The sequence below is a fragment of the Molothrus ater genome, chromosome 1 (assembly GCF_012460135.2).
Source record: "Molothrus ater isolate BHLD 08-10-18 breed brown headed cowbird chromosome 1, BPBGC_Mater_1.1, whole genome shotgun sequence".
In the NCBI taxonomy this organism is placed as follows: domain Eukaryota; kingdom Metazoa; phylum Chordata; class Aves; order Passeriformes; family Icteridae; genus Molothrus; species Molothrus ater.
Window position 1 is genome coordinate 4,679,256 of NC_050478.2, and position 23,758 is coordinate 4,703,013.

At 41.7% G+C, this 23,758-nt stretch overlaps 1 protein-coding gene across 3 annotated transcripts in view; it reads left to right on the plus strand.

Annotated features, from left to right (window-relative positions):
• CTDSPL (CTD small phosphatase like) overlaps positions 1 to 22,626 on the plus strand; it is an 86,670-nt gene extending 64,044 nt beyond the window's left edge. For all 3 annotated transcript variants that reach the window (XM_036378970.2, XM_036378971.2, XM_036378972.2), the window contains 4 exons: positions 3,708 to 3,764; positions 12,005 to 12,097; positions 13,704 to 13,889; positions 16,165 to 22,626. In XM_036378970.2, the coding sequence (XP_036234863.1) occupies positions 3,708 to 3,764; positions 12,005 to 12,097; positions 13,704 to 13,889; positions 16,165 to 16,290 (462 nt within the window). In that variant the 3' untranslated portion in view covers positions 16,291 to 22,626. The remainder of the gene's footprint in view (positions 1 to 3,707; positions 3,765 to 12,004; positions 12,098 to 13,703; positions 13,890 to 16,164) is intronic.
• The last annotated feature ends 1,132 nt before the right edge of the window (positions 22,627 to 23,758 follow it).

Sequence of the window (23,758 nt, forward strand, 5' to 3'; positions counted from 1 at the left end):
GCTCTAGAGAACTTTTCAGGGAGATAAAATCCACAGCTGGATTGGGAAGGGAGGAGCCATACCTTCCTATTTAAACAAGAGTCAAAAACAAGAAGGGAAAGCTCAATGTAAAAGTCTAATTGTGTATAATAAAATTGAAGTGTTAGGCTTATTGTTACCTGAAAGGTAAAAATACAATTTTGCTTTCTGAGTGCTGTGGGTAATTTTGTGCTGTGATTTTTTTTTTCTGGTTTTGAAACAAAATGAGATTCAGTTTAAGTGGTTATTAGTTATTTTTTAAACCATTTTAAAGAAATGCATGTTTAATGGTTGACACAGTTGCAAATCTCTCTTGTAGGACTGAGATTTGCAGAGTGTTTCTTAGAGGCCTCCTTTTAATCCTCCCACATTCAAGTGATATTTAATGGGTATTTAAATGATGTTGAGTAGATATATAAGAAAAACCAAAAGATTTTTCTGCTTGATGATGAGCACTGAATAATGTTTTGTGTGAGGGAAAGAAAACTGGTCCTTTTTTGTGTGAGGTCAGTAGAGTTGGGCAGATGTTGGAGTTTCTGCAGAATTGGAGTTTTAGGGTGACAGTGGTGTTATTTCAATATGAAACCCTGTGATTGAGGGTGTATAGGAGAAAACCAAGTGCTGGAGGAAATTAATTCAGTTGTTCAGAGGCTGGCCCTGTCCAGTGGTGCTGTCTGGGGTTTGTTTCATGAAGGGAAATTCTTCAGCTGAATTCAGACCATTAATTGCCATCATTCCAGTAGAGCAGGGCTTTGAGCACCTGGGTGCACCCTACTCTGCCTGGATAGTCAAGTTACTTTTGTAGTTTTTTATTTTGTAGGAGTTTGGGGGGTATTTGGGGGATTTTTCTTCCAATAAAACATATCTGCTCTAACCAGGTAGGTCCCCACTTAAAAGCTTGAAAAGCATACATAAATTTGAGAATTTTAGTACAAAAGGCTTTATTTAAAGCACCTGACACTTTAGAATTTGTAATTCTGTTATGAAATAGGCTTCATATTTCAAATGCAGATTACATGTTTTTTTGACACCACCAGAGAGGCAGAATATTTAAAGTGCTCTTTATGAAAGCAGCAACATCTGAGGGAGGGTAATTCTCATCTTTTTATGCCCCTGCATATTTGTGAAGCTTTAAGGAGGTACTGGTCTTTCATGTTAGGTGCATATTAAAGGAATAAAGTTTGGGGTTCTTTGGCAAGAGTAAAAAAGGAATAGATAGACAGGGTAGTTATCATTCCCATCATAAAACAATAATAGAAGCAAAAAATAATAAATTATTCAATAGAGGAGATGTAAACACGGTTTTGTGTAAAATGTATTAAACCACATGCAAGCCTGGAATGTAGTCCTATTCAAAACTGGCAGTGAAACACCTTTAGAACATTTAAAATGCTGAAAGTTTGGGGTTTTTTTAATACAAAAGTTCTAACTGAGCTGAAGATTTTCAGTGGAAATGCATTCCCTTCTTCCAGGCTCTGTGCTTCCCATTGGAGGCAGGGATGTGCTTCATGTGCCCAAAAACCTTTGCCCAGCAAATTGCTGCAGACTTTTCTCCTCTTTTCCCTCCCTGAGGAGCACAGAACTCCAGGTTGTGCTCCTTTCCTTACCACCAGTGCCAACAAGAAAGCAACAAAATACCTGAAGTAGAAGTGGGGGAAGCAAATTGGGAGTAGTTTGGTGACAAAGTCTGAGGCTGAGTTTTATTTGTTCGCAAAAACCAAAGTTGCTCACACCGAATGTGGTTTTCTCTGGCATCTGGTTGATGTTGCTCCTGATAGGATTAAATTCTGTAAAAGCTGTAGTTTTATCAGTGGATTTCAAAACCTCTGCAGCTTGCAGTGACCTATTCTTTTTCTGCTGTTGCTGCTGCAGAGTGTTTCTCTTGCTGAAGGGAGTCATGCATATATAAATCCTTCAAGTGTGTGCAAGCCTCTTCAAAGTCTGCAGGCAGCTGGCACCCACTGGAAAACTGGTGGCTGAGGCTTCTTGACAATTCGTTTGAGGTTTGGTTTTTTTTTTAAGGTGAAGCATCAGAACTTTGGTGTAGCTGTTCTGTGGCTGTTGGAGCTGCACAGTATCTTCTTTATCTGAAGGGCTTCATGCAGGGAGCAGATGGGAGCTTCCCCTCTGTCTTTTTCCACAGCAGAAAGGGGAAATTGCTCAGTGTTAGATAAGAAAAATATAGATTGATCTGTGTGTATTTGAGGAATTATTCAGATCACATCAGCATAGGGGTCAGTAAGAGGTCTGTTGCCAATCCTGGCTGGTCAGGATGAGAGGTTTCTGTGTATCCTCTCCTGTGCCCTCAGACCCAGCACTTGCAGGTGTCAGATCAAACCATCTTCTTTATTTCTTTTCTCCTGAGAAAGGGTGTTTCCCTCCACAGAAATTCTTTGTGGTCACTTTTCTCTCCTGGCAGGGAGGTTGTCTGACAGAGGAATTAGCATCTGGTTTATCCAGGGAGTGGGATCAAAGTGCTGCTGGCAGGTTAATACTGCAGGATCCTCTTTTCCCACCATTTTTTCACAGAGCACCTGTTTAGACTCCCCAGTTTGTGATCTGCTTCTTAAATCACTTTACCTCAGCTGCTTCTCTGCTTTCTTGGCACACCTTTGCCCCCCCCAAACGAGTCTAAAGTCTGTTTCCAGTCCCACAAATACTTCAGGGGCATCTTTTTGCTGGTTCCTGAGATCAGCCTGCTGACTGATCCAGAGGAGAGGTGGGACCATCTGTACAGATCTCCCAGAGCTGAGTGAAGATGTTCTCCAGCCTGGGCAGTATCCATGCAAGATACTGGCTGTGAATCAGTCATGTTAAAACTGTCTTTGGCAGCTCTGTCTTAGCCATTTCCAGGCTGCAGGTGATGGAATGAGCTCCAGGCAGGTTTACATGACTGTTTTTTTAGCATGGGCACAGTGCATGAGCTGTACCTAAGTGTGGTGTCCACTTGAAGCAGTAAACACTGGCAGCAGCCTGTTCCCAACTGCCCCTGCTGTGTAGCCAAGATTAGATTATGAACTCCTGAACTGTCTACAAGGCCACTCTGCTGCTTTCCAAGGCAATTTTACTTGACTGGCAGTTTTTCACAGTAAGTCTTGAGAATTAAGTTGTGTTCAACAGGCTGGAAAAATGGATTCAAGGACTCGGGTAGAGTGTGCCTGCTCTTCCTTTTGGAATTAAAATGCAATTTTACATGATTAGCTTGATTGAATTGGCATGTTTACAATCCTTTAGTCTTGTTGCAGCTGCTGATTCAAATATGACCATTAGGTATTTTACCACTGTCTTATTTTTAATTTAGTACCAGTTGATACCCTCGAGTAGATGGTGTGCAGTACACAGTTGATTTTCTTGATGGTCATTTATCCATAAAGACTGGATGGAAGAGTTTATCCAAAGAGATGTTTTCCTGATGAACACACTCAGTGGTAGTGAGGGTTATTCAAGCAGTGAAGCATGCTAGGTTTTATGAGGCTTAAAAATAGGAGAGAAAAGGGAAGGGCAGCATCTGAAATTACAGCTGGGAGCTTCTGACTCGTGTAGGAGCACACACAGAGTGGATATGTGTGCTCAATAATGGTTATTAACTTGTTTCTTAGAAGTTGGTACTCTTCCCTTTCATGCCCCTGAAATTTTCCCTCTAACCATTTTATTTTTAATGCTGATTATTTCCTTGTCATTCTTTCTAGCCAATTAGCAATGCTGATTTCATCGTTCCTGTTGAAATTGATGGAACCATACATCAGGTAAGTGCTGGTTTTTCCTTCAGCATTGTGTCCTGAGTCCCAGAATGTTCTCTTCCTCTATTTGCTGCTTTTTGTCCAATAATTTCTCTTGCAAAGCATGGAAGCTGTGTATTCTGGAATGCAGACAGGCATCCCTGTGTGCTCAGGTGGAGTCTCTCTCTCAGGATTTCAATACTCAACTCTTTGTCAATTTTAAAACATATTCCAGCAGGAAATGATGTAAGATGGGGTTTCAAACGTTGCTGGGTCCATAAAAAGTTGTTTGAACACTGCATTTTTCATTCCTTCCAACATAAATAGGACATATGTTTGCTTTAATATATGTTGGTAGCTCATATGCTAAAGGTTATTTATATTTTATAAAAGTATAAAAGAAGAATAGGCATTTATTCAGTTTTTGTGGCAATCTGTGTTCAATTTCTGTCCCCTTTTATTCCTGTAAGTAATTCAAGTTCCTCTGATAGGAGTTATTATATACTTCAGCATATTTGAAAGGTCTGGACAAAATCATGAGGAGACTGATTTCTGTGTCTTACTCTTTAAGAACTTCACTTAAGGCTCTAAGAAATGGTTTTGAGTAAATGCAAAACACCCATAATTTGAAAATCTGTCCCCTCCATGTATCTTGGATTGGTGTCTTCAATCAGTGATCATTTCTGAAGGATTGAGTCAAATAAATTACAGTGCTGTTACTTTCTCTCTTCAGGCAGACATTGAAGTTCTTGCTGGAGATGAATTAAACAGGTTAATGTCAAGTTGAGCCTTTCTCATCCATGAACTCTGTAAATTGCTTGAAACATCTTCTGTTGGGTGTTACAGTTAGCAAACCTTCCCTCCAGGTGATTTAACAGAAATTTTAAGTACTTTAAATTCTGAGATGTTGTTTACATATTATCTTTATGGATTATTTCTACTTGGACAAAGAGGTTTGTATATTTTAAGAGGTTTTATATTTTATTTGTATATTATTTCTCGTACTAATTGGTGGGTCATAAAGATATTTCATAATTTTGTCTGATTTCCTGTGATGGAAGCTCTCCATGTATTTATCACTCTTAAAATGATGACTGAATATCAGTCAGTGGACTGAAACGTGCTTTAAAGTAATAGTTGTTTTTATAATTGTTACACTGTGCCTGTTTTATGTAGGAAAAAATCAATATCTGGGGTACCTCTACCTGTAATGTTCCCCAGAGCTGATGCTTACAACATTTAAATGATGTTTTGGAGATTTTTTTTAATCCTGATTTGATGTGGACTTTATCTCTGTTTGGTGCTGTAGAACAGACAAATTCTCTCTCCTAAAATGTTACACAAAGCTTTTGAAAGTGAATTTTTGAGTGGCTTAGAGTTGTGATCACTTAGCTTGTCAGGATGACATATTTACATTTGGAGACAAATCCCAATAAAAGTCTTGGGCTTTATAGTCAAACATTTCAAAAGCCTGTTGTTTTTCCATTCCCTGCTGCAAACTCTGAGATTCTTCACCAAAAATGATGCAGTTTGGCACTTGGACATGACTCCATGTGGAGAAAAGAGAAAATAGCAAGAAAAAACCCCTGAAAACAAACAAAAACCCATAGCTGGGGCCAAAGGGAGTGGATTTCTGCATCTCCTTCTCCTCTGACAGAGGTGGTCTGGTGAAATTGGTCTCTGTGCTTTGCTAGAAAGTCCCTGCATGATTTTCAAGGAAATTGCTTCACTCTTTGAATTTCAAGTTCTTAGCCTCTAAAGTAGATAAAGACTTGGGGCACATTTGGATGGCAAAAATGAAGGTAATTGTAAGGAATTTTGTGATTCTTGAAATAAAGGTAATCTGTGTGGCACACAGGATAGGCAAAGCCTGGGTGTGGAATACCTCTTGTGATATTGCTGACATGCAGGAATCTTCTCTTTTTTGTTTTGCACTGTGATAAAGGGCAAAAATGGATATTCTGGCTGAGTGTGATGTGCATTAACACAGCCTGTAGAGCTCTGACAACCTGTTCCCACTTCAAACCTGTAATTCTGTAGTCACTTAGAGCATAAATTAACTGATCTGAGCAATTTCTGTCATTTATCAGGATTTGTCATCTGTGTAATGCGTGTCCATTTTCTTAAGCAGTTCATAAACTCCAGGATTAATCACTGACATTGAGAAATGTTTCCACCTGTGCAAAATATCCCAGGAGATGGGAAATATTGTGGAACCACACTTTCCATAGTGCATATCCCTGTTTTACCAGTGAGCCTGGTACCTTATCAGGCAGGAGGTTGACAGATTTTTATTGTCCTTGACCTCTGCCTTAGGCAGAACCCCAGTGGAAAGGAAGTTTCCTTGCTGAGAAACACCATTTCAGAGGTGCTCATTCATATAGAAACTTGGAATTATATGAGATTGTTCAGCTCTCATATACCAAAAAATACAAGTTGTGGCAAACGGAATTGCTGTACTCCTGAAAGAGTTTTGAGATTGACTTATCTAGCAAGTTTTTCATGGTAAATGCTGGTTGGGTTTGGTTGGTGGTTTTTTTTGCAGTTCAACAGAAGTCTTAAAAAAATCATGTCTTTAGTTTGGGGAATTTGCTTTCCCTTATATAATTTATAATCCAAAGGTCAGAAACACTCTTGGGGTTTTTTTTATAGGGAGGACAATTCATCATCCTAAAGGGTGCTTGGGTAAACGAGCTTCCCTAGATTAAAAACCAGCTTTTCTTAACATCCCTTCTCCCTTTCCCATCTTTCTTTCTCCAGCCTAAATTACCTCATCTTTTGAAAGGATTTGTCATTTTATTTTAAGAAGGAAATAAATCAAGTGTGAAGGAACCTTCCTTTGTTTCTCCTGTGGGTCTCTGGATGCCTCCAGAGCTGCCCATCCTGGGGCAGCTGAAGTTCCAGGGATGAATCCCAAATTTCCACAGAATTCCCAGAGTGATCAGGTTGGAGAGACCTTCAAGGTCATCGAGTCCAACCCAGCCCCAACAGCTCAACCAAACCCTGGCCCCCAGTGCCACATCCAGGCTTTGTTAAACACACCCAGGGATGGGGACTCCACCACCTCCCCGGGCAGCCATTCCAGAACTTTCTCACTCTTTCTGTGAAAAACTTTTTCCTGCTATCCAACCTGTGGTGGTTCCAGTTGTTGGTTTCTCTGGGTCTGGATTGAAGGCACTTGAGACAGTAGTTCATGTTCAGACTCAGGTGTTTATAATTTCTTATCAGTAAAACAGTCTCACTGCTGTGAGCTTTTCATTAGAAGGCACAAAATGGCCAACAATCTCTTGTTCCAAGGTCTTTCAAGACTAAACTATCCAATGCAGAGCTGACACCTGGATTATTTTCCCTTTTAACCCAATCTCTGATGCCACAGAGCTGCAATGGGGACTTTTCTGCCCAATTACAAAATGCCACCCAAACCATGGAGAAGGAAGAAGAAGAAGCATGGAGCAGAAACCCAGGATGACACCCTGTGCCCTCCATCTTGCTTCCATCCACAACACACTAAAAACCCCAAAACCTCAATTTCTCACCAAGTGACACACCTGCACTGCTCTCTATAATCTATTTCACACTTTTGTGGATTCCAGTCTATGTTGAAGTCTGGGAACTTTCTCCATGAATGAGGGTCAGAGTCAGTGCTGCCCTGGGGGTCAGGGCAGCCCAGAGCAGACAGAGAAACATTCCCAGTGCCCTGGGTTTCCACACCAACCTGTATTTCCCCTGGTGCAGCTCGAGGCTGTGTGCTCTGGTTGTGTCAGTGCTGCTGCAGAAAGAGCCCAGGGCCAGCTGAGCACAGGCACCTTTCAGGAGCTGCAGAGAGTGATGGGGGCAGCCCTGAGTCTCCTTTGCTCCAGGCTGAGCACCCCCAGCTCCCTCAGGGCTTCCTCACAGGGTTTGTGTTCCCAGCCCCTCTCCAGCCTCCTTGTCCCCTCTGGATGTGCTCAGTGTCCCAAGGTCCTTCCCAAGCTGAGGGGCCAGAGCTGGGCACAGCACTCCAGGTGTGACCCCAGCAGTGCCCAGGGCAGGGCCAGAGTGACCTCCCTGCTCCTGCTGGCCACACCATTCCTGAGCCAGGCCAGGAGCCATTGGCCTTCTTGGCCACCAGGGCACTCTGCTTTGTGCTGGCCCAGATACACAAGGGAGGTTCTGCTGCAAGCTGCCCCTTCTGGCCACTCCTCTCATTCCACTCTGGTTCTCTGGATGAAAGGAGATCAGAGCTGGACCTTCTCTCCCAAATGACAAGTGGGGAGTCCAGTGGAGTGTGTTGGAGATAGAGGAGGCTCGTTGGGGGTGGAAGTGGTGGCTGGAGATGTTCCACCTGTTGGGCACCTTGGTTTAACTCTGCAGAACACACCCTCTCCTTTGGACCCACCGACCAAGAGCAGAGTGACCACAGCCCCCAGACCAGAACTGCATCAAATACAGCTTTAATCCCCAAAGGGTGAAGCTTTTTAGGGAATGCTTGTCCTTCATCTTTCATCCAAATTGAATTCCAGTGCCTTGTGCCTTGCTTTTGGTGTCAAGAGTAAAGAGGGCAGCCAGGAAGAGTTTGATTTGGTGTTATTTTGAATTTTATTTTTAAATACAATTGGTTTATGGAGTAAAACTAATTTTTAAGTATTTGATTGAGGTGAGGTGGGAGTTAATTCAATTAATTGCTTATTTTTAATTGTTGAAAGCTGAAGGAACACTTGGCATGTATACTTTGAATATAATACCCAAATTTCTTTTCTTTTTTTTTGATGATGGGGGAAAAAGGCTGTTTGAATAATAAATTTCCTTCCTGTAAAGCACAGAATTCATGGATTTTCTTGCAGGAGGCTGTGGCCTGGTTCAAGTAATCCAGGATAGGCTGTATCCATTCTAACTGGCCTATTCTTGGTTACTTGCACTGGGACACAGCCACAGCTGTGTGACCCAGGACTACGAGGGACACCTGGGATTTTCTGCTCAGAAGAGACATGAAACAGGATTACAGGAGTTGGAGTTGTCATGGGCAGAATTTTTGGCCATTACTTGCAGATTTCCTCATTGTAGAGCTGGTTTGGAAAGGCAATTTTATGTGTCCTGTTCAATTGGTTGAAAATGAACTGGGTTTGTCTTTGGGTTTCACAAATACTGAGTCTCTGTAGGTTGAGGCTGCTTTGAGGTAGAGAAAATTCATGTGGAAGTATGAAATGCTTGAAAACAATTAAAGATAATTGCTTGTGTTCTGCCATTAGCAGCTGTAAGAATCCTGTGGAAACATGCCTAGTGCCTGATTTGTGCTTAAAATGTTGAGTAGGGTTCATTTTCAATAATAAAAAAAAATACTGTATTCCTCTAAATTCTTGCTATGATAAGGAAAAAAATTAGTGAGCATGAAAGGATGGATTTTTTTTTTTTTTAAATGCCCTGAAGACAGTATATAAATCTCAGGAAAATGCCAGGAGCCAGTTAGTCTAGAGATTTCAACTGAAGACATCAGGCAATGGAGGAGAAAGCCAAGCCACAAACAACCATGCAGCATTGAGATTCAAGTCCAGCCACTAACAAAGTAAAGGGGAAAAAATTCCAAATGAGAAGGAAGAGGAGAAAAGAGCTGCACTGTCAGCTGAAGAAAGCTTTCTATGTGGAGTAAACCAAAGAGATTTTGTAGCCCAGGATACCAATACATTTTGGAGTTGCTTCCAGGCTCTAAGTAGGACTTCTCAAAGAAAACTTCAACTCTGGAGAATAACTATCCAGAGTATTAAGATATTTTCTTTCTGCCAAAAAAAAAAAAAAAGAAAAAAAAAAGTGAAGGAATTGGGGCTTTGTACAGAGGGAAATAATTAAGGGAAAAAATTGGTGAGACTTCATCTGAAGAGATGACATTTATTATTAATTAGGCATTTAACATGAGAAGCAAATCTGTTGGCCAGATCCCAGTAGGAGGAAAAGATTTAAGGCAAAGCAGCAGGAGAAACTCAAGTAGAGGAGGCTGTGAGTGCTCTGTGGTGGATCAGGAGCCCTAAACTGCAGAATGGAGACCATCCAGCTAAAAATGCTGTGTATCCACAGCTAATCCTGAATTAGGGGCAGAATTAGGGACCCTAAAAAGAGCCAGAGGAGTGTTTATTGCCAAGGCTGCCAGTGCAGCTCAGGGCTCTGGGGCTGATTTACAGAGTGCTCCTGATGGAGGAGGTGGCTTGTGTTGCAAGCAGCAAAGTTCAGATCCTTGGCAGGGAGTTTGTAATTACATTCCAAGTGGAAATACTTCAGTGACAGGGGCAGAGATAGGGATGGAGAGCAAAGAGGAGACTTCTTCTGCTGAAGCTGGAAGCACTGGGCTTTAAAAGGGAAATTAATATTAAATTCCAGCACTTACTCTCCAAGAATGATGTTAAGACTCTGGGGTGCCCCTCAAAAATAAGTGTAGGAATAAAATTAAGGCTAAAGAATCAAGAACTTAATAATTAACTTGGATCCTGCTGTCTTTCCTGTCACATCTGGGAAGTTGGAAACTCTCAGGATACCCAAAAGCAGAGGGACTGCAGCTGTCTTTCTGTCTTTAAAAAAAAAAAAATTCAAAGGTAGTATCTGGAGAGGAAATACTACAGCAGAACTTTGTGTAGAAAGAATTAAATGAAAAATTAATTGCCTTGTTATAGGAGAGGAAATTACTTGGTTTATGCCTGGTGAAATACAGGAAACATTGCTTTAATTATCTGGAAAGAGAGTGGTGGTGAAGTACATCTGTTAACTGTCTTTAATCCATAAAATGTTACCATTATTTGATGTGTTAGGTGCTGCTGTGGTTGTTTTAAAAAAAAAACAGGGTTATAAATTGTTATCTGTATCAAAGTTTGAATGTAATGTTTATGGGGTCAGAAATAGTTTAGATAAATTTAGTAGAAATAACTTAAAAGAGATAAAGACTCCATGGTATGATCTGTATGCTGCATAAAGGGGAAAATTAACATTTCTGCTTTAGTCATTAAGGTACAGCTCCTCATATGTGTTTTTAAAAAAACTTTACTTTCAATTTTAGGTTTTCAATTTCAATTACACAGTTTCTTTTTTTCTTCTTTTGCTGAAGGCTTTAATTGTTACAGTTGAGTTCAAGCTGCTGTTTCCATATTTTTCTCCTTCAGGCTTTTTCTCTGAGTACCTTGATTTTTATTTTTTTAATCTCTTATTAATAGGAATCTAGTAAAATACATACAATTAATCTAGTTTTACATATCAAAGAATGAAATTCCTGAAATAGCATCAGTCTTGCAATTCTTCCTGAATTCAGCTCTATGCCAGACTTCTCCTCTTGAAATTTCCAGCATTAGGGATTATTTGCCAAACAAAAGAAGATAAAATGCTGCCAATATTTTCTCTCAAACTTTTAATCTAACTGCAAACAAGACAGATAAATATTTTTCAAGCAGACTCCCCTCTCCAGCTTCCCAGTATATTGTGAGCTGTTTCCAAGCTTTCTGAGCAGCACTTTCCTTGTTCTGGTATCTTCTGTGAGCACAAAATCATCTTGTGTGCTCTGCAAGGAGAAGCAGGGAGGCTTTAATAATCTGCTAATCAGGTTGTTGACAGCAGGCAGCCAAGGCAGTGCTAAAAGGCAGCAGAGCACTGCTGAAGAGGACAGAAATCCTGGGAATCTGCCATCTTTTGGCAAGGTCCTCTTTAGAAGATGCTGTAGACTTTGTCAGATTTCAAACCCAGCACTTTTAGGCTTTCTGCATGGTGCTGTGAAGATTTTTGGTGAAAAAGGTTCCCTGTAGAGCTGGAGGGCTTGATCACTCTCCATAGTGAGTTATGGTACTTAGCACCTGGAATTTCAGAAATGAGAGAATCAGCCACAGAAAGAAAACAGGTCCCTATTGAGCAATTCCTGCTGTCAGAGAGGTTTAATCAGATTTATTCCTTCTGTGGAGCTCCTCAGCTTTCCAGCACCAGAATGGGTTTGGTGGAAAGATCCAGATCCTCACTTCTTGAGAAGCCCTCCTGTCTCCCCTTGCCTTTAATGAGATTTTTTGAGGAGCACCCTCCTGATGATGCTCAGTGTTTGCAGTTCCATAACCAGCAGGGGCTTGGCAGCCTGTGTGTGCCAATCTCTCATTATTGGAGCTCTACTTTTATCTTGCATACTTTCCTTTTTCCCCAGCATTTCATTTGAACTGCTTCCCTGTTAACTTTTGTTTCAAGTGCTGGCATTGCAGGAGTGGTTTTGTTTTTTTGGTTTTTTTTTCCTTTTCCTTGAGCAGCATCTGACCTAAATGCTGTTATCATTCCAGGTTTATGTATTGAAACGACCACATGTGGACGAGTTTCTTCAGAGGATGGGAGAGCTCTTTGAATGTGTACTCTTCACAGCCAGTCTAGCCAAGGTTTGTTCCTCCCTTCATCTCTTTAACCCTTATGATGCTGGTCAGTGGACTTTTGGTTGGGTTTTCTATGGATAATTATTTCCACAGTTGGTACTATCTTAATTTTTCCCCTTCTTTTCTGCTTCTTTGTCTGACAGTGTGTACTTTGTCTGCTAGTGTGTGGGTAAGTGTTTCCATGGTAACACCATCACATATGGGCTTGTCTCATAATGTAGCCTCCATGCATTGCTCATGATGCCAATATGAAAGGCTCCCAAGTTACCATGGTTATAGTGAGAAATTAGAACAAATAGAGTGCCAGTGAAGGGGGAATGAAATAAAACACCGAATTAAACCCTGTCTACACCATCAACCAGTGACTCAGAAACTCACTGGAAATTGGGAACCAAGCTTCTTGCTCTCTTGAGGTGCAATTTCAACCTGGAGTTAGAAAATGAAGCCTTTTTTGCAAAGCTTGAAACGTCCCCAGGAATATTTTGTGCCCTCTGGTCCCGCAGTAGCAGTAGTGGCTTGTAGGTAGTTTTTGTGGTAGATGTTCCAGTAGTAGAGTGATCTGGAATTCTTCACTTCCTTCAGTGTATTGTATTTGTGGTGTCTTGTTTGTAAAATGACATTGGTTATTTCTAAGTAGTGCTCTAGCATGGCAAGCTTTTGCTCCAGCCTAGTGTAGAGATGGTGGCAGGGGACAGGACCCTGATCTTCTGCAAAGCCTTTTTCCCTGCATTCTCTTTACCACATACTGTTCAGTCATGTTGAAAAAATCCTAAATACTGCCCCAGTTTCATACTGAAATTATGTGCCTTATTTCATAATCAAAAGATGATTGATTTTAACATCAGGTTTTATTCTTGGTTTAAAATATAGGAAAATGGTGACTCCTGTTGTGCAATAATAAGATGTAACTACCATTTTCAACTATGTGGTTATTCATGTTTAAGTTTATTTGGATACTTCTTCTTGGTCACTTTATATAAACTGTTGGATTCTAAGCTGTGCCTCACTTAAAATACCAGCTTATGTATAAAATGAGAATTTCCCTGGTATTGTACATGAGTATTTTTATTAATAACTTCTTTGGCTGATCCTTTTTGGCCTAATTATGCAGTTTGGTAATATTAATGAGTCTTGCTGACCCAGTTGCTCCAAGGGCATCATTTGGCAGAGCCACATCAGGCTCAGATTGGTTCACTGCAGTTTATCTTCAGAGGCACATGGAAACAAATCAGCTGGGGAAAAGCTTCATATTGATTTTCTATTAGCATTGGCTGGTTTTATGGTAATGGCAGGTGAGATCTCTGGATCCATCAACCTCTAGAAAACTCTCAGGTTAACTCTTAAGCTGGCCCTGAGAATAAAACCTAATTAATAAATCACAGAATAAATATTTAGAGTGCAAGTTAGCCTTCTCTATCTAGAAAGAGAATTGTCCTACTTTTGCTTTATCTCTTTATTAATCACTTCAGGTTTGCAGGCAATTGAGTTAATTAACAAGGAACAGGGACGAAAATGGAGAAAAGAGATATTTTATCTGAAATTGTTTCCCTTCTCTGTGAATCAGCCTTTTCTGCATGTTGCTAACTTGATGTTTCTGACTTGTATTTTTAAGTATGCAGACCCAGTAGCTGACTTACTGGATCGCTGGGGTGTGTTCAGGGCAAGGCTCTTTAGAGAATCCTGTGTTTTCCACCGAGGCAATTACGTGAAGGATCTGAGTCGACTGGGCCGTGAGCTGAGTAAAGTTATTATAGTAGATAATTCTCCTGCATCTTACATCTTCCATCCTGAAAATGCAGTAAGTATTCTGAGTACTCCAGCCTAACTTCATCTCTCTGGCCCTTGCCCAGGTTTTGTGATTCAGAAAATTGACTTTTCAGAGCACTGTGTCAGATTTTGTGGGTTTTTTTAGGCTGCGGTGGGTTTTGGGGTTCGCTGTCAAGTGGTGAAGGACATGGGCAAAGTGATCTTGACAGAGTGTCACAGCCATGACTGCTCCTGTGCTCTGAGCTTTGGCTGCTGCCTTGAGCTCCAGCAGTTTTGAGAAATACCAAGTGGTGTGGAACCTGAAAAACCAACCCAGCTCTAAGAAACAAAGCTGCCCTGCAGCACAGATTTTGTTCTTTGGAGTAGTGGTTGCAGAAAGAATGGTTTGCTTGTGTTGTATTTCCAGGCACCCCTGACAAAGGCAGGAATGATGAATCTGACTCCATGTTCTCAGAAGGCTAATTTATTACGTTATAATACTATATTATATTAAAGAATACTATACTATACTATACTACTAAGAATACAGAAAGGATACTTACAGAAGGCTAAAAAGATAATAATGAAAACTCCTGACTCTCTCCAGAGTCCCAACACAGCTTGGCTCTGATTGGCCAATGAGTGAAAACAACTCACAGCAGAATCCAATGAAACAATCACCTGTGGGTGAACAATCTCCAAACACATTCCACATGTGAGCACAACACAGGAGAAGCAAATGAGATAAGAATTGTTTTCCTTTTCTCTGAGGCTTCTCAGCTTCCCAGGAGAAAAATCAGAGAATGTGAGTCCCACATGCTTGAACTTCATTTTGGGTACTCCTATCTTTTTTCATTGTGTGAACAATATTTTATTAGGCAAGATAATAAATGATTTACTGGTTGCTACTGAGATCTGCATTTGTTGTAAGGGAAAGAAGGGAAAAAAAAAAACAACAAGATCCTGTTGTGTTGTTATGCTCCTCCCTCAATTATTTTTGTCATAGCTCCATAATTAGAACTGTTAGTCAACAAGTTAATCAAGGTTTAGGAATAAGGATAAAGGGCAGGCAGCAGTTCTGTAGGGCAGAACAATGAGGAGCAATGTGCATTTTCAGTGTGTTTGTACTGGCTCTAGGAGCTCTGAAGGAGAGGTCTGGGGTGCTCCATCCATGGCTGCAGCCAGCACAGCTGCTCACATCTGCTTTAGCTGCCAGGGGAGAAGCTGGAACTCTTAGATCTGCTGACTTTTAGACAACCAGGCTGTGCACTGTTTGCTTTGATGTTTTTAGGCTGCCTTCTTTGTGAACTGTTAAAAATCAATGTAGGAAATCTTTTATTAAGAACACTGCTTTGCACAGTCCTGCCTCTCCAGAATCTTTTTTTTTTTCTTTTTTCTTTTTATATCAAGAGCTATTTATCTTCCAGCAGTCAGCTTTCAAGTTCAGATCCTAATATTGTGATGCCCTAAGTGATAGGGTGAAAACATTTTTCTGGTTGGTGCCACACATGGTTTAAAGCTGCCATTTATAATAACCAGGACCTGTAGCTCTAATTTATGTCATGGTTAAAATTAAGAACCTGATCCAAGATCATCATTTGGTATCTTGGAAATCAGTGCCAAGGAAATAATGAGCTGTAGAAATTTGGGAGATGAAATTAAGGGCCTTGTCAGAGTGGTTTAATCATGTATAGAAAAGTGCTGCTGGCTGACTGATACTGGAGTCTCTGCAGAAACCAGAGCTTGTAACAAGATCCAAGATAGTCTTGGAAAGACCTCAGTGTGCTGAAGATACACAGAACACCTTCCCCAAATCCAGCCTGCATATTTAAGAAGGGTTATTATCTGTGTTGTTCTCTGAATGCACTCACTAGATCTAACATTTTTACCTGAACAATGTTCTGCCCTTGCAGTTAAACATTTCCTCCAAACCCCATGCTGGAAGGGGTTGTTGCTGCCTGCCTGTGCCTGGTGACTCACTCTGATAATTCTTACAGGGGAAAAAATAAACTTGCCTGCAAATAAAGTGTCAGTGCAGCTTCATAAGCTGTGCCTGCCTTCCAGTCTGTTCTGGATACCAAGGAGGCAAAGCAAGGAGAGCTGCCCAGTGTGGGGTCATGTGGGTCACCTGGACATGCAGGTGAAGCTCAGCTGTCCTGGTTGGGCTTGGGGTTGACCCTGCTGCTCCACCTGCATGCTAATGAGTAGCTAATTGCCATGATGATTACAGCATGGTGGTGATGGTTACAGAACACCTACACAGACAAAACTCACGTGTCTTTTACATCATGAAACCCTCTCAGTGTTTGTTGGTTGCTTTGTTTCAGGTGCCTGTGCAGTCCTGGTTTGATGACATGACAGACACAGAGCTGCTAGATCTTATTCCTTTCTTTGAAGGACTAAGCAAAGAGGAAGAAGTTTACAGTATGCTTCATAAACTCTGCAACAGGTAGCCCTTAACTCTGACTGACTCCTGCTCCTAGATTGCAGTTGCTAGAGGCTGTCTCCATCTCTTTCAGCTCTTTCAAATGTAAGCTTGGGGAGGTCACCCCAGTCAGAAGTGCTACTCTTGATCTTCCTGTTACATTGGACACGAAGGACAATCATGAGTGATGCTATTAAGCCTTCAGAAGCCTGACTCCTAAGGTCATGTGTTCAGACTACTTTTTTAAAGGAAAAAAAAAAAAGCTATTTTAAATGGGACTCTTTTAATTAATTTCATAAATGGACATCTTTTACTGGATCAGCTTTTCTTAAAACATGCCAAAAAAAAAGAAGCTTGTATTTCAGCAGTTGAATTTCTCTCCCTTTCTTCCCCTCCCACTATGCAGACAATTTTACCCCCCTGCTTAGAGCAGTTGACCTGACTCTGAATTTTTTCTTACAGAATGAAGTGCCTTTTTGAATGTTATTTTAAGAAAAAAATTCATTTTTGTATAAGACGTATTTCCAGACATCTTTTAGTCTTGTATTGTCTAAATGCTTTAAAAGGAAAAAGGAAAAAAAAAAATTTATAGAGCACTGTAATATATAACAAAGGAAAAAGTTGAAACCAAGATGCTGGGTTCCTGTCTCCACGATGACAATGAGTTGTGTTACACTTTGTCATGCTCAGAAGGTTCAGGCGGTCGTGGGAGGGGTGAACTGGGGTCATTAACATGGTTGTTTCACTGATGAGGATTTTGGGCACAGTTTTAAAACATATCTGCAGTTGTTTTGAGTATTTAGGGAGTGATGGAGTTGAGGAGATGAGGTGGCTGATAGACCTAAAGCACCTTTAATTGCAGGCAGATGAAGTTCTGCTGTCTCTGCTCACGCACAACTGCCATGCCTCTTCTTTTTTGGAAAACCATTATCTTGGGAGAACAGCAAGGAGATCTATTTATTAGCTTAAGAGTCTTTTCTCAAAACAACCCATCTGGGGAAGCTGGATCTACATTGAGCTGTTTGGAGTACTTTTTTCTTTTCATTGCTGCTACTGTATACTCACCAAATGGAGTTGACCATCGGCTGTTATACTGTTTTTGCCACTGTGCCTGTGCTATGAGACATTTTCTGTAAGCTGCAAACTTGGGCAATAAATAAAATGCAGGCTTCATAACCCACCCCCATGGATTAATCCATTGGTATCTGATATACCAGTTAAAGGTGACCTGTAAGGGATTTTTTTTTTCAATTTTTTTTTCACTTAAGATGAAGCTCTCTCCTTTTTTTGATACATGAAAATGCAGGAAGTTTGCTGCCCACACCTTTGATTTCTATTTCTTTTTCCCCAAGGTGGAAGGTGCAGATTATGAGCTGTATCAAGTCTTGCTGGAAGGGCAGAAGCTACTAGCCTAGACTAAAATTGATCCTCTGGCTTTGGAGTTGAGTTAGACTCATCTCTGAATCTGAGAGCCTGCTTAACATCTTCTGCAGTGCCATAGGTATTTCAGATGAATGATTTTTAAATTTTTTATGCCTTTGAAGAACAAGGCACACCTTTTTTTCCCTCCCCCTTTCCAGTGTCACCTTTCAGTTATTGTCCACAGCAGAAATCTGCAAACATAAAAAGTGCAGCTGTGTTTGGCTGTCATCAGAGAAGACTAAATGGATTATTTGGTGCTTCTAATTAGCCTTGTGCTAAATTCTGAATTGTAGACCCCCTTTGCCTTTTCTCTTTTCCTTGAAAAGTCCCAGTGACTTGGGAAAAAACCAAATTCCTTTGTGATGGACCTGGGGCTTGTGATCCTCGTCTCAAAACCATTGGTGAAGCAGCTTAACAAATCCATCTGAGAGGGGCAGGCCAGTCTGCACAGGCAGTGAGTGGGTGCTGGTGGGTGCAGTATCAAACTGAGCCCCCCTTGCAGTGCAGCTGTGCTCCAGCTGTGGCTGGGCCCAGGGGTGCTGGAGGCAGTCCCATCACACCCATGAGTCTCTAGGGCATCACCCTTTTGTTTCTTAACCAGCTGGCATCACCTTAGTACTGTATAAATCTGTGCCACAACAAAAAGACAAAGTGTCGAGTTTAAAAATGAAAAATCTGAAAAAAAAAAAGAAAAAAAGCCTACTTTGTTTAAAATATAACAAAAAGAAATCAAACAAGAAAAAGGACGTGTGGATTCTGGTTAGTCCATTAACGTTTACTTTCAGTTTAAGATGGTTTAATTTTCTATTTGACTCCAGAGTAATGAAACTATAAGCTGCCAAAAAAAAAAAAAAAAAAAAAAGTTGTTCTCTGAGCAGTATTTTCAACTGTGCCTGTGGCTCCAGGGCCCCAGTGCAGTTTGCAGGGAAGTATTCAGGTTGTAGTTAGTCGTGCAGGTATGAGAGGAATGGCTGAAGAAATTCAAAGACTTGTTCTCGTTAGCGTTAGACCAAACAATCAGACCAAGAGTAAATAACCCACGAGCCAGGGCCGTGTGACAGTTGTGACCTGTGGGACGTGAGACAAACCGTGTCACCCGTCTGCATCTCTGCAAGCAGCGATTTCATGAACCAGTTGCCTTAAGTCTGTGAATGAATGTTGATTATATTATTAAAGTGTCTTGTATTGTTTTCCAATCCACATAGAATGGGCAACTGAACTTCTGCACCAGCCTCTGGAGGAACAGTTCTGATGATGTTCTGTACAGCCATACTTGTACTGTATCATCTTGGCTCTTAAAACCCCCCCAAATTTTAAAAAACCCAACTTACTGTAACTTAGTACAGCATTAAAATGACACTTAGTGACAATACAAAGACAAAAAACGTAGCACAGCTTTGATCTCTGTTAGCATTAAGAGTATTTTCTATAAGTTCTCATCAGTTCTATTTTTTTTTAACCCACCCAACTTGTATGGGAATAAAACTCAGAGTGCTCTGCAATCAGGTTTGGACTCCCCTGGGTATTCAGATTTGGCCAACAACTGTCACAGTTGTTTATTTTGACACTATCATCATACTTGAAATTTCAAGTGTTGAGTTTGCGTGGATATACATACGCTATATATTTAGAGTTTCTAGATTCTGAAAAAAGCAATAGAGTTCTGTCCATAAAGCCAGAGAACGAGTGGAATGTTTGTAAAATTTGCAATACGGGTATTTGATTGTATTTTAAATACAAGATTTAAAAAAAAAAATCAAATAGGAAAAAAAAAAACAACCCTTGTTTCCTAAATCTCTTGCATATTTTGAAGTGCAGTTACTGCATGCAGGTCACCAGGGCTGTTCTAAACCCTGGGTTTCAATTCTAGTTCTGGATATTATAGAAATATTAAAAACTCTTTTCCCAGTTGGTCATTCTAAAGACATGCTGCCTGGCCTGAAGTTCTGTTGTCCTTTTTATGTTGGGTTAAAAAAACGGTTTTTTTGCCTGTATGGGTATTTTTAAATGAAGCTGTAAGGCAGAATGCCTTAGACCCTTGAAACCCAACAGAAGTGTTCACAAAGAAATTGCCATTTGTAACCTTAGGGCTGTGCACAGAATCTTTGGTCACACCACGAGGCGTGGCAGGCTGGGCATGGGGAGGTGGTGGCAAATGTACAATATTGCTGTGTTCATTTAGGTAGCTTTGGAAGAATAATTTTGTCTCTTTGTTTCGCCCTTTTGATCTTTATTAAAACAGCAAAAGTTGTACGTGGAAGAAACTCAACACCTGGAGGCGTTTTTGGTTGTCAGTGTACGCAATCACTTTTCTTACAGCATGATTTTGATTAGACTGGTTGGGGACAATAAAGTATCTAAATGACACTGGTGTGTGCTGATGTTGCAGCTTTTGAAATTTCAATGTAAAAAAGAAAAAAGAAAAAAAAACCAAAAAAAAACAAGAAAAAGAATCTGTAGCTGTGTGACTTCCGAAGGCGTAACCCTCTGTTGGACAGATTGTTTTTAACCTAATAAACCACAGTTCTGCACAGCCCTATTTGTAAAACAAAAACAAGTTTGTGCCTCTGATTCCAAGGTGCTGTGATGTTTTTTGCCTTTGTGGGGTGAGGAGGGGCAGGTGAGGCTGGCGTGGGGCAATTGCTTCAAAATCTCTGGGCTAACTATGCAAAACCAGCTGTCAGTTCTCTGTTTCACATGATGTTGTAAAATCCCAGCTGACTCTCTCTTATTTCTTGTTAAAGATCTATTGGGAGCTCCTCAACAGAGGAGTAAGCAATGGAAATGTTTCTTTTTTTCTTTCTTTTTTTCCTTTTTTTTTTTCCTTATGATGGAGCTGTTTACACTTTGATGCAATGAACAATCCAGCAATACTTGAGAAACACTACAGATACCATATGAGTGTTTGCAGGAGAGAGAAGTGTTGTCAATCAGGTATTGAATGGTTTCTTTACTGTCACAAATAAAAACTTTTAACAATATAGTTACTTGTGCATGTAATACTTCTCTGGGAAAAAGCATTTCTGCACTTCTCCTTCAGTAACAGGCACTGATTCAGCAGGGGCTTCACTCCTGCCAATGCACATCCATGTCAGAGGGTAAAGCCACCCATCCCTGTCCCAGCCTCGTCCCCCTGTCCTCTCTCAGTCACGTGCAGGACTCCTCAGTGGCTGCCCTGGCACCTGCTTGTGCAAACAGAGCTGATGAACTGCTGATGAACTCTGCTGAATAAATTGGTGGCGACTCTTGCAGATGTTCCAGCTATTTAGATCTCTTGGATGAGATCATACAATAATTTGTTCAAGTCTCAAAGCTGTGTGACTTCTTTTGAAGGGCTTACTTCAGCTACTTGAATAGCTGTTCTTAACATCACTGCCATATCCACATGAATATCTGAATAAAACACTTTATTTGGTTGGAAAAATCTATTTTGGGACTTTTTATCTGACACAGTAAGACTTAGGCAGAGCCTTCCTTTCTAGGAAAGGCACATATTATTGATGCTTTATGAGCACAAAACCTCAGGCCTGTTGGAATTAGCAGCTGGCTCAAGATAGCACATTAGTTGCAATTTAAAATATTTTTTAGTTAGTCCTATAATTGGTTGGAATGACCTGGCCTGCCTTTACTTTGTACTGGTTGGTCAGGTTTTTGATTATTTAGGTTTGGCTTGGTTTTGGTTTTGTTTTTAATTTTACCAATCTCCTTAGCTGCTACTTAGGATAAAGATGAGGATAAAGATGCCTTTCTCTTATTTTCCACTTGGTAAAACAAGTGTTTCAAAATTGATAAAACAGCTCATTTATAGTGGTGAGAAAGCTCCTGTTGTTCTGTGCTGACAGAAACCAAGTGTCTGCACAACCGAATACACAATAGTCTGTACACCTAAAGGCTTTCCAGTGGGTTTTCCCCCTTTTTGTTGTCTTTTTGACTCAGAAGGAAATCCAACTGCTCTGCAATTCCCTGCAGGGTGGGGTGGGGCTGCTCCAGGTGGGATGCAGCCTCCAGCAGTTTTCCTGGCAAGCAGCCTTTGCCATCCAGACTATCCAGACTTCCACCAGCCCAGCCACGCTGGCAGGAGCCCAGGACTGTTCTGGAAAGTTCTGGACTTCTCTGGCTCTGCTGGCTCTGCTGGAGAAGCAGGGATCAGTGGGTAACCCAGTGTTTTGGACAGTTGTCAGCCTTGGACAGCTGCAGGAGTTGTGTGGGGAAGGAGCTGTGCTGGGAGCAGGGTGTCCGTGGTTGAAGCCGTCCGTGTTCAGGGCGTTTCTGAGCGACACTCAGGGGTCAGTGTGGCTCCACAGGGCAGGGTTTCCTCTGCACTGCACCCCAGTGTCAAAAGGGGAGGTTTGGCCATGGCTAAAAGGGGCTCACAAGGAGTTTGGGAGGTGGTGGCTGTGGCTGTGTCCCCCTGTGGTGCCTCCCAGCTCTCCCCCCAAACCAGCATCGCTCGGTTTTGCACCCAGGCTTTGGTTTCATGGCATGGACACACCTGGGGATGGAAAAGGCAGGAAAAGCTGGACACCAGCACAGCTGGCACCCATCACCCTCCTCACCTCGGGCTGCACCCCAGCAAGGACCAGGCTGCTGCTGCTCAGAGGGAACAGAGGAGTCACCACTCAGCCAGACACGTGTCACCCCCTCAGAGAACCTGTGTCACCCCCCTGGAGAACCTCTGTCCCTCCAGATAAAGAGGGGCTGATCCTTTTGTCCCTACAAACGTGATGTCACCGGCCTCTGAATTCCCAGCCTTGCAATAAATGTTGCACTCAGAAGCTCAGGGGGGTTGTTGGGGAGTTGCTGGCTTGACAATGGGTTGTTTTCTTTGATTTTAATGAGCTTTTGTGATGAAAACCAAATTTCTTTACAGTGTAACCTTGTAATTTTTTTTTTCATGCTTTGATTCAGTTTGACAATAAACTATCTGTGTTATTTTTTTTCATTCTCTTCATGTCTGATAATGCAAATAGTTTAGGTCTGTTCCCAGAAATCCCCTTTTCTCTGTCCACATGCCATTCTCTGTGAGGAAAGCATTGGGAGGGGGAAGCAAAGACTTCAAGAGAATCAGGCCAGAAAGTTCTCATTCCATTCTTCTCAACTCTTGGGAGCTGCTGGGCTTTACTAAAGATGAAAGCCTTGACTGCTGAGCACCAAGGCCTTCTTCCTGTGCCAGCAGATTTGGCAGAAAGGCTCAGCTCCTGTTCCTTTTGGTTAACCTGCTGAGGTGTGGATAAATCCATCTGGCTGCTTTCCAAAGCCACTGAAGCCTGTAAGATGGAGCTGAGAAAAGCAAGATCCTGGATTGTGGGAGAGGGTGAGGGGACAGGAGGAAACCTGATGGTGGCTGGGGTGGGTTCTGTACAAACCCCTTCCAGTCCCGGCAGGCAGCACCCCCTGTATGATGCCATTCCCAGCATCCCTGAGACAGTTTGGTTCCTCACCTGCCTGTGCTGGCTTTTTAGGGGTAGATGGGGCTGAGAGTGGATCAGGATCACTGCCTTCCTCCCAGGCTGTGGTGTCACCTCTCTGTGGCAGTGTCTGCTGTGAGTGCTGCTGGTGGGCAGCTGAGCTGGCACAGGTCTGGGGTCACCCGGTGTGCAGCAAACATTCATCCCCTGAGGGAAAGGAGAAGCTGGGGGAGCTGCTGGAGCTGGATGGGGTCAAGGTGCCCACGGGAACACCACGTGTTTCTCACCTGGCTCATGTCTCTCTCGGGTTTTGTGTTGCTGAAATGGCTCCTGAGGTATTGAAAGTCTTTTTTCCCAGCCCCACGACCGAAGAAGAAGTCGCGGTTCCTCAGCTCTGGTTTTCAAGGCTGTTTATTTTCTCTTATCTATGACATTCTTTCTCTGACCTGCTGAGATCTGTCCAGCAGGTCTGGTTGTGGCACACTGACTGCCCTTGGGGCTGTGTTAGTTTTTTATACTAAAAATTACCTGTACTTTATTTACAATAATTTTCCAGTACCTATCACCTATGTTAGACAGTCTGTCTCTATCCTAAACCAATCCAGAAGTGTCACCATCCCAGCAGAAGATGGAGGACAAAAAGAAGAAAAAGAAGAAAGGACACAC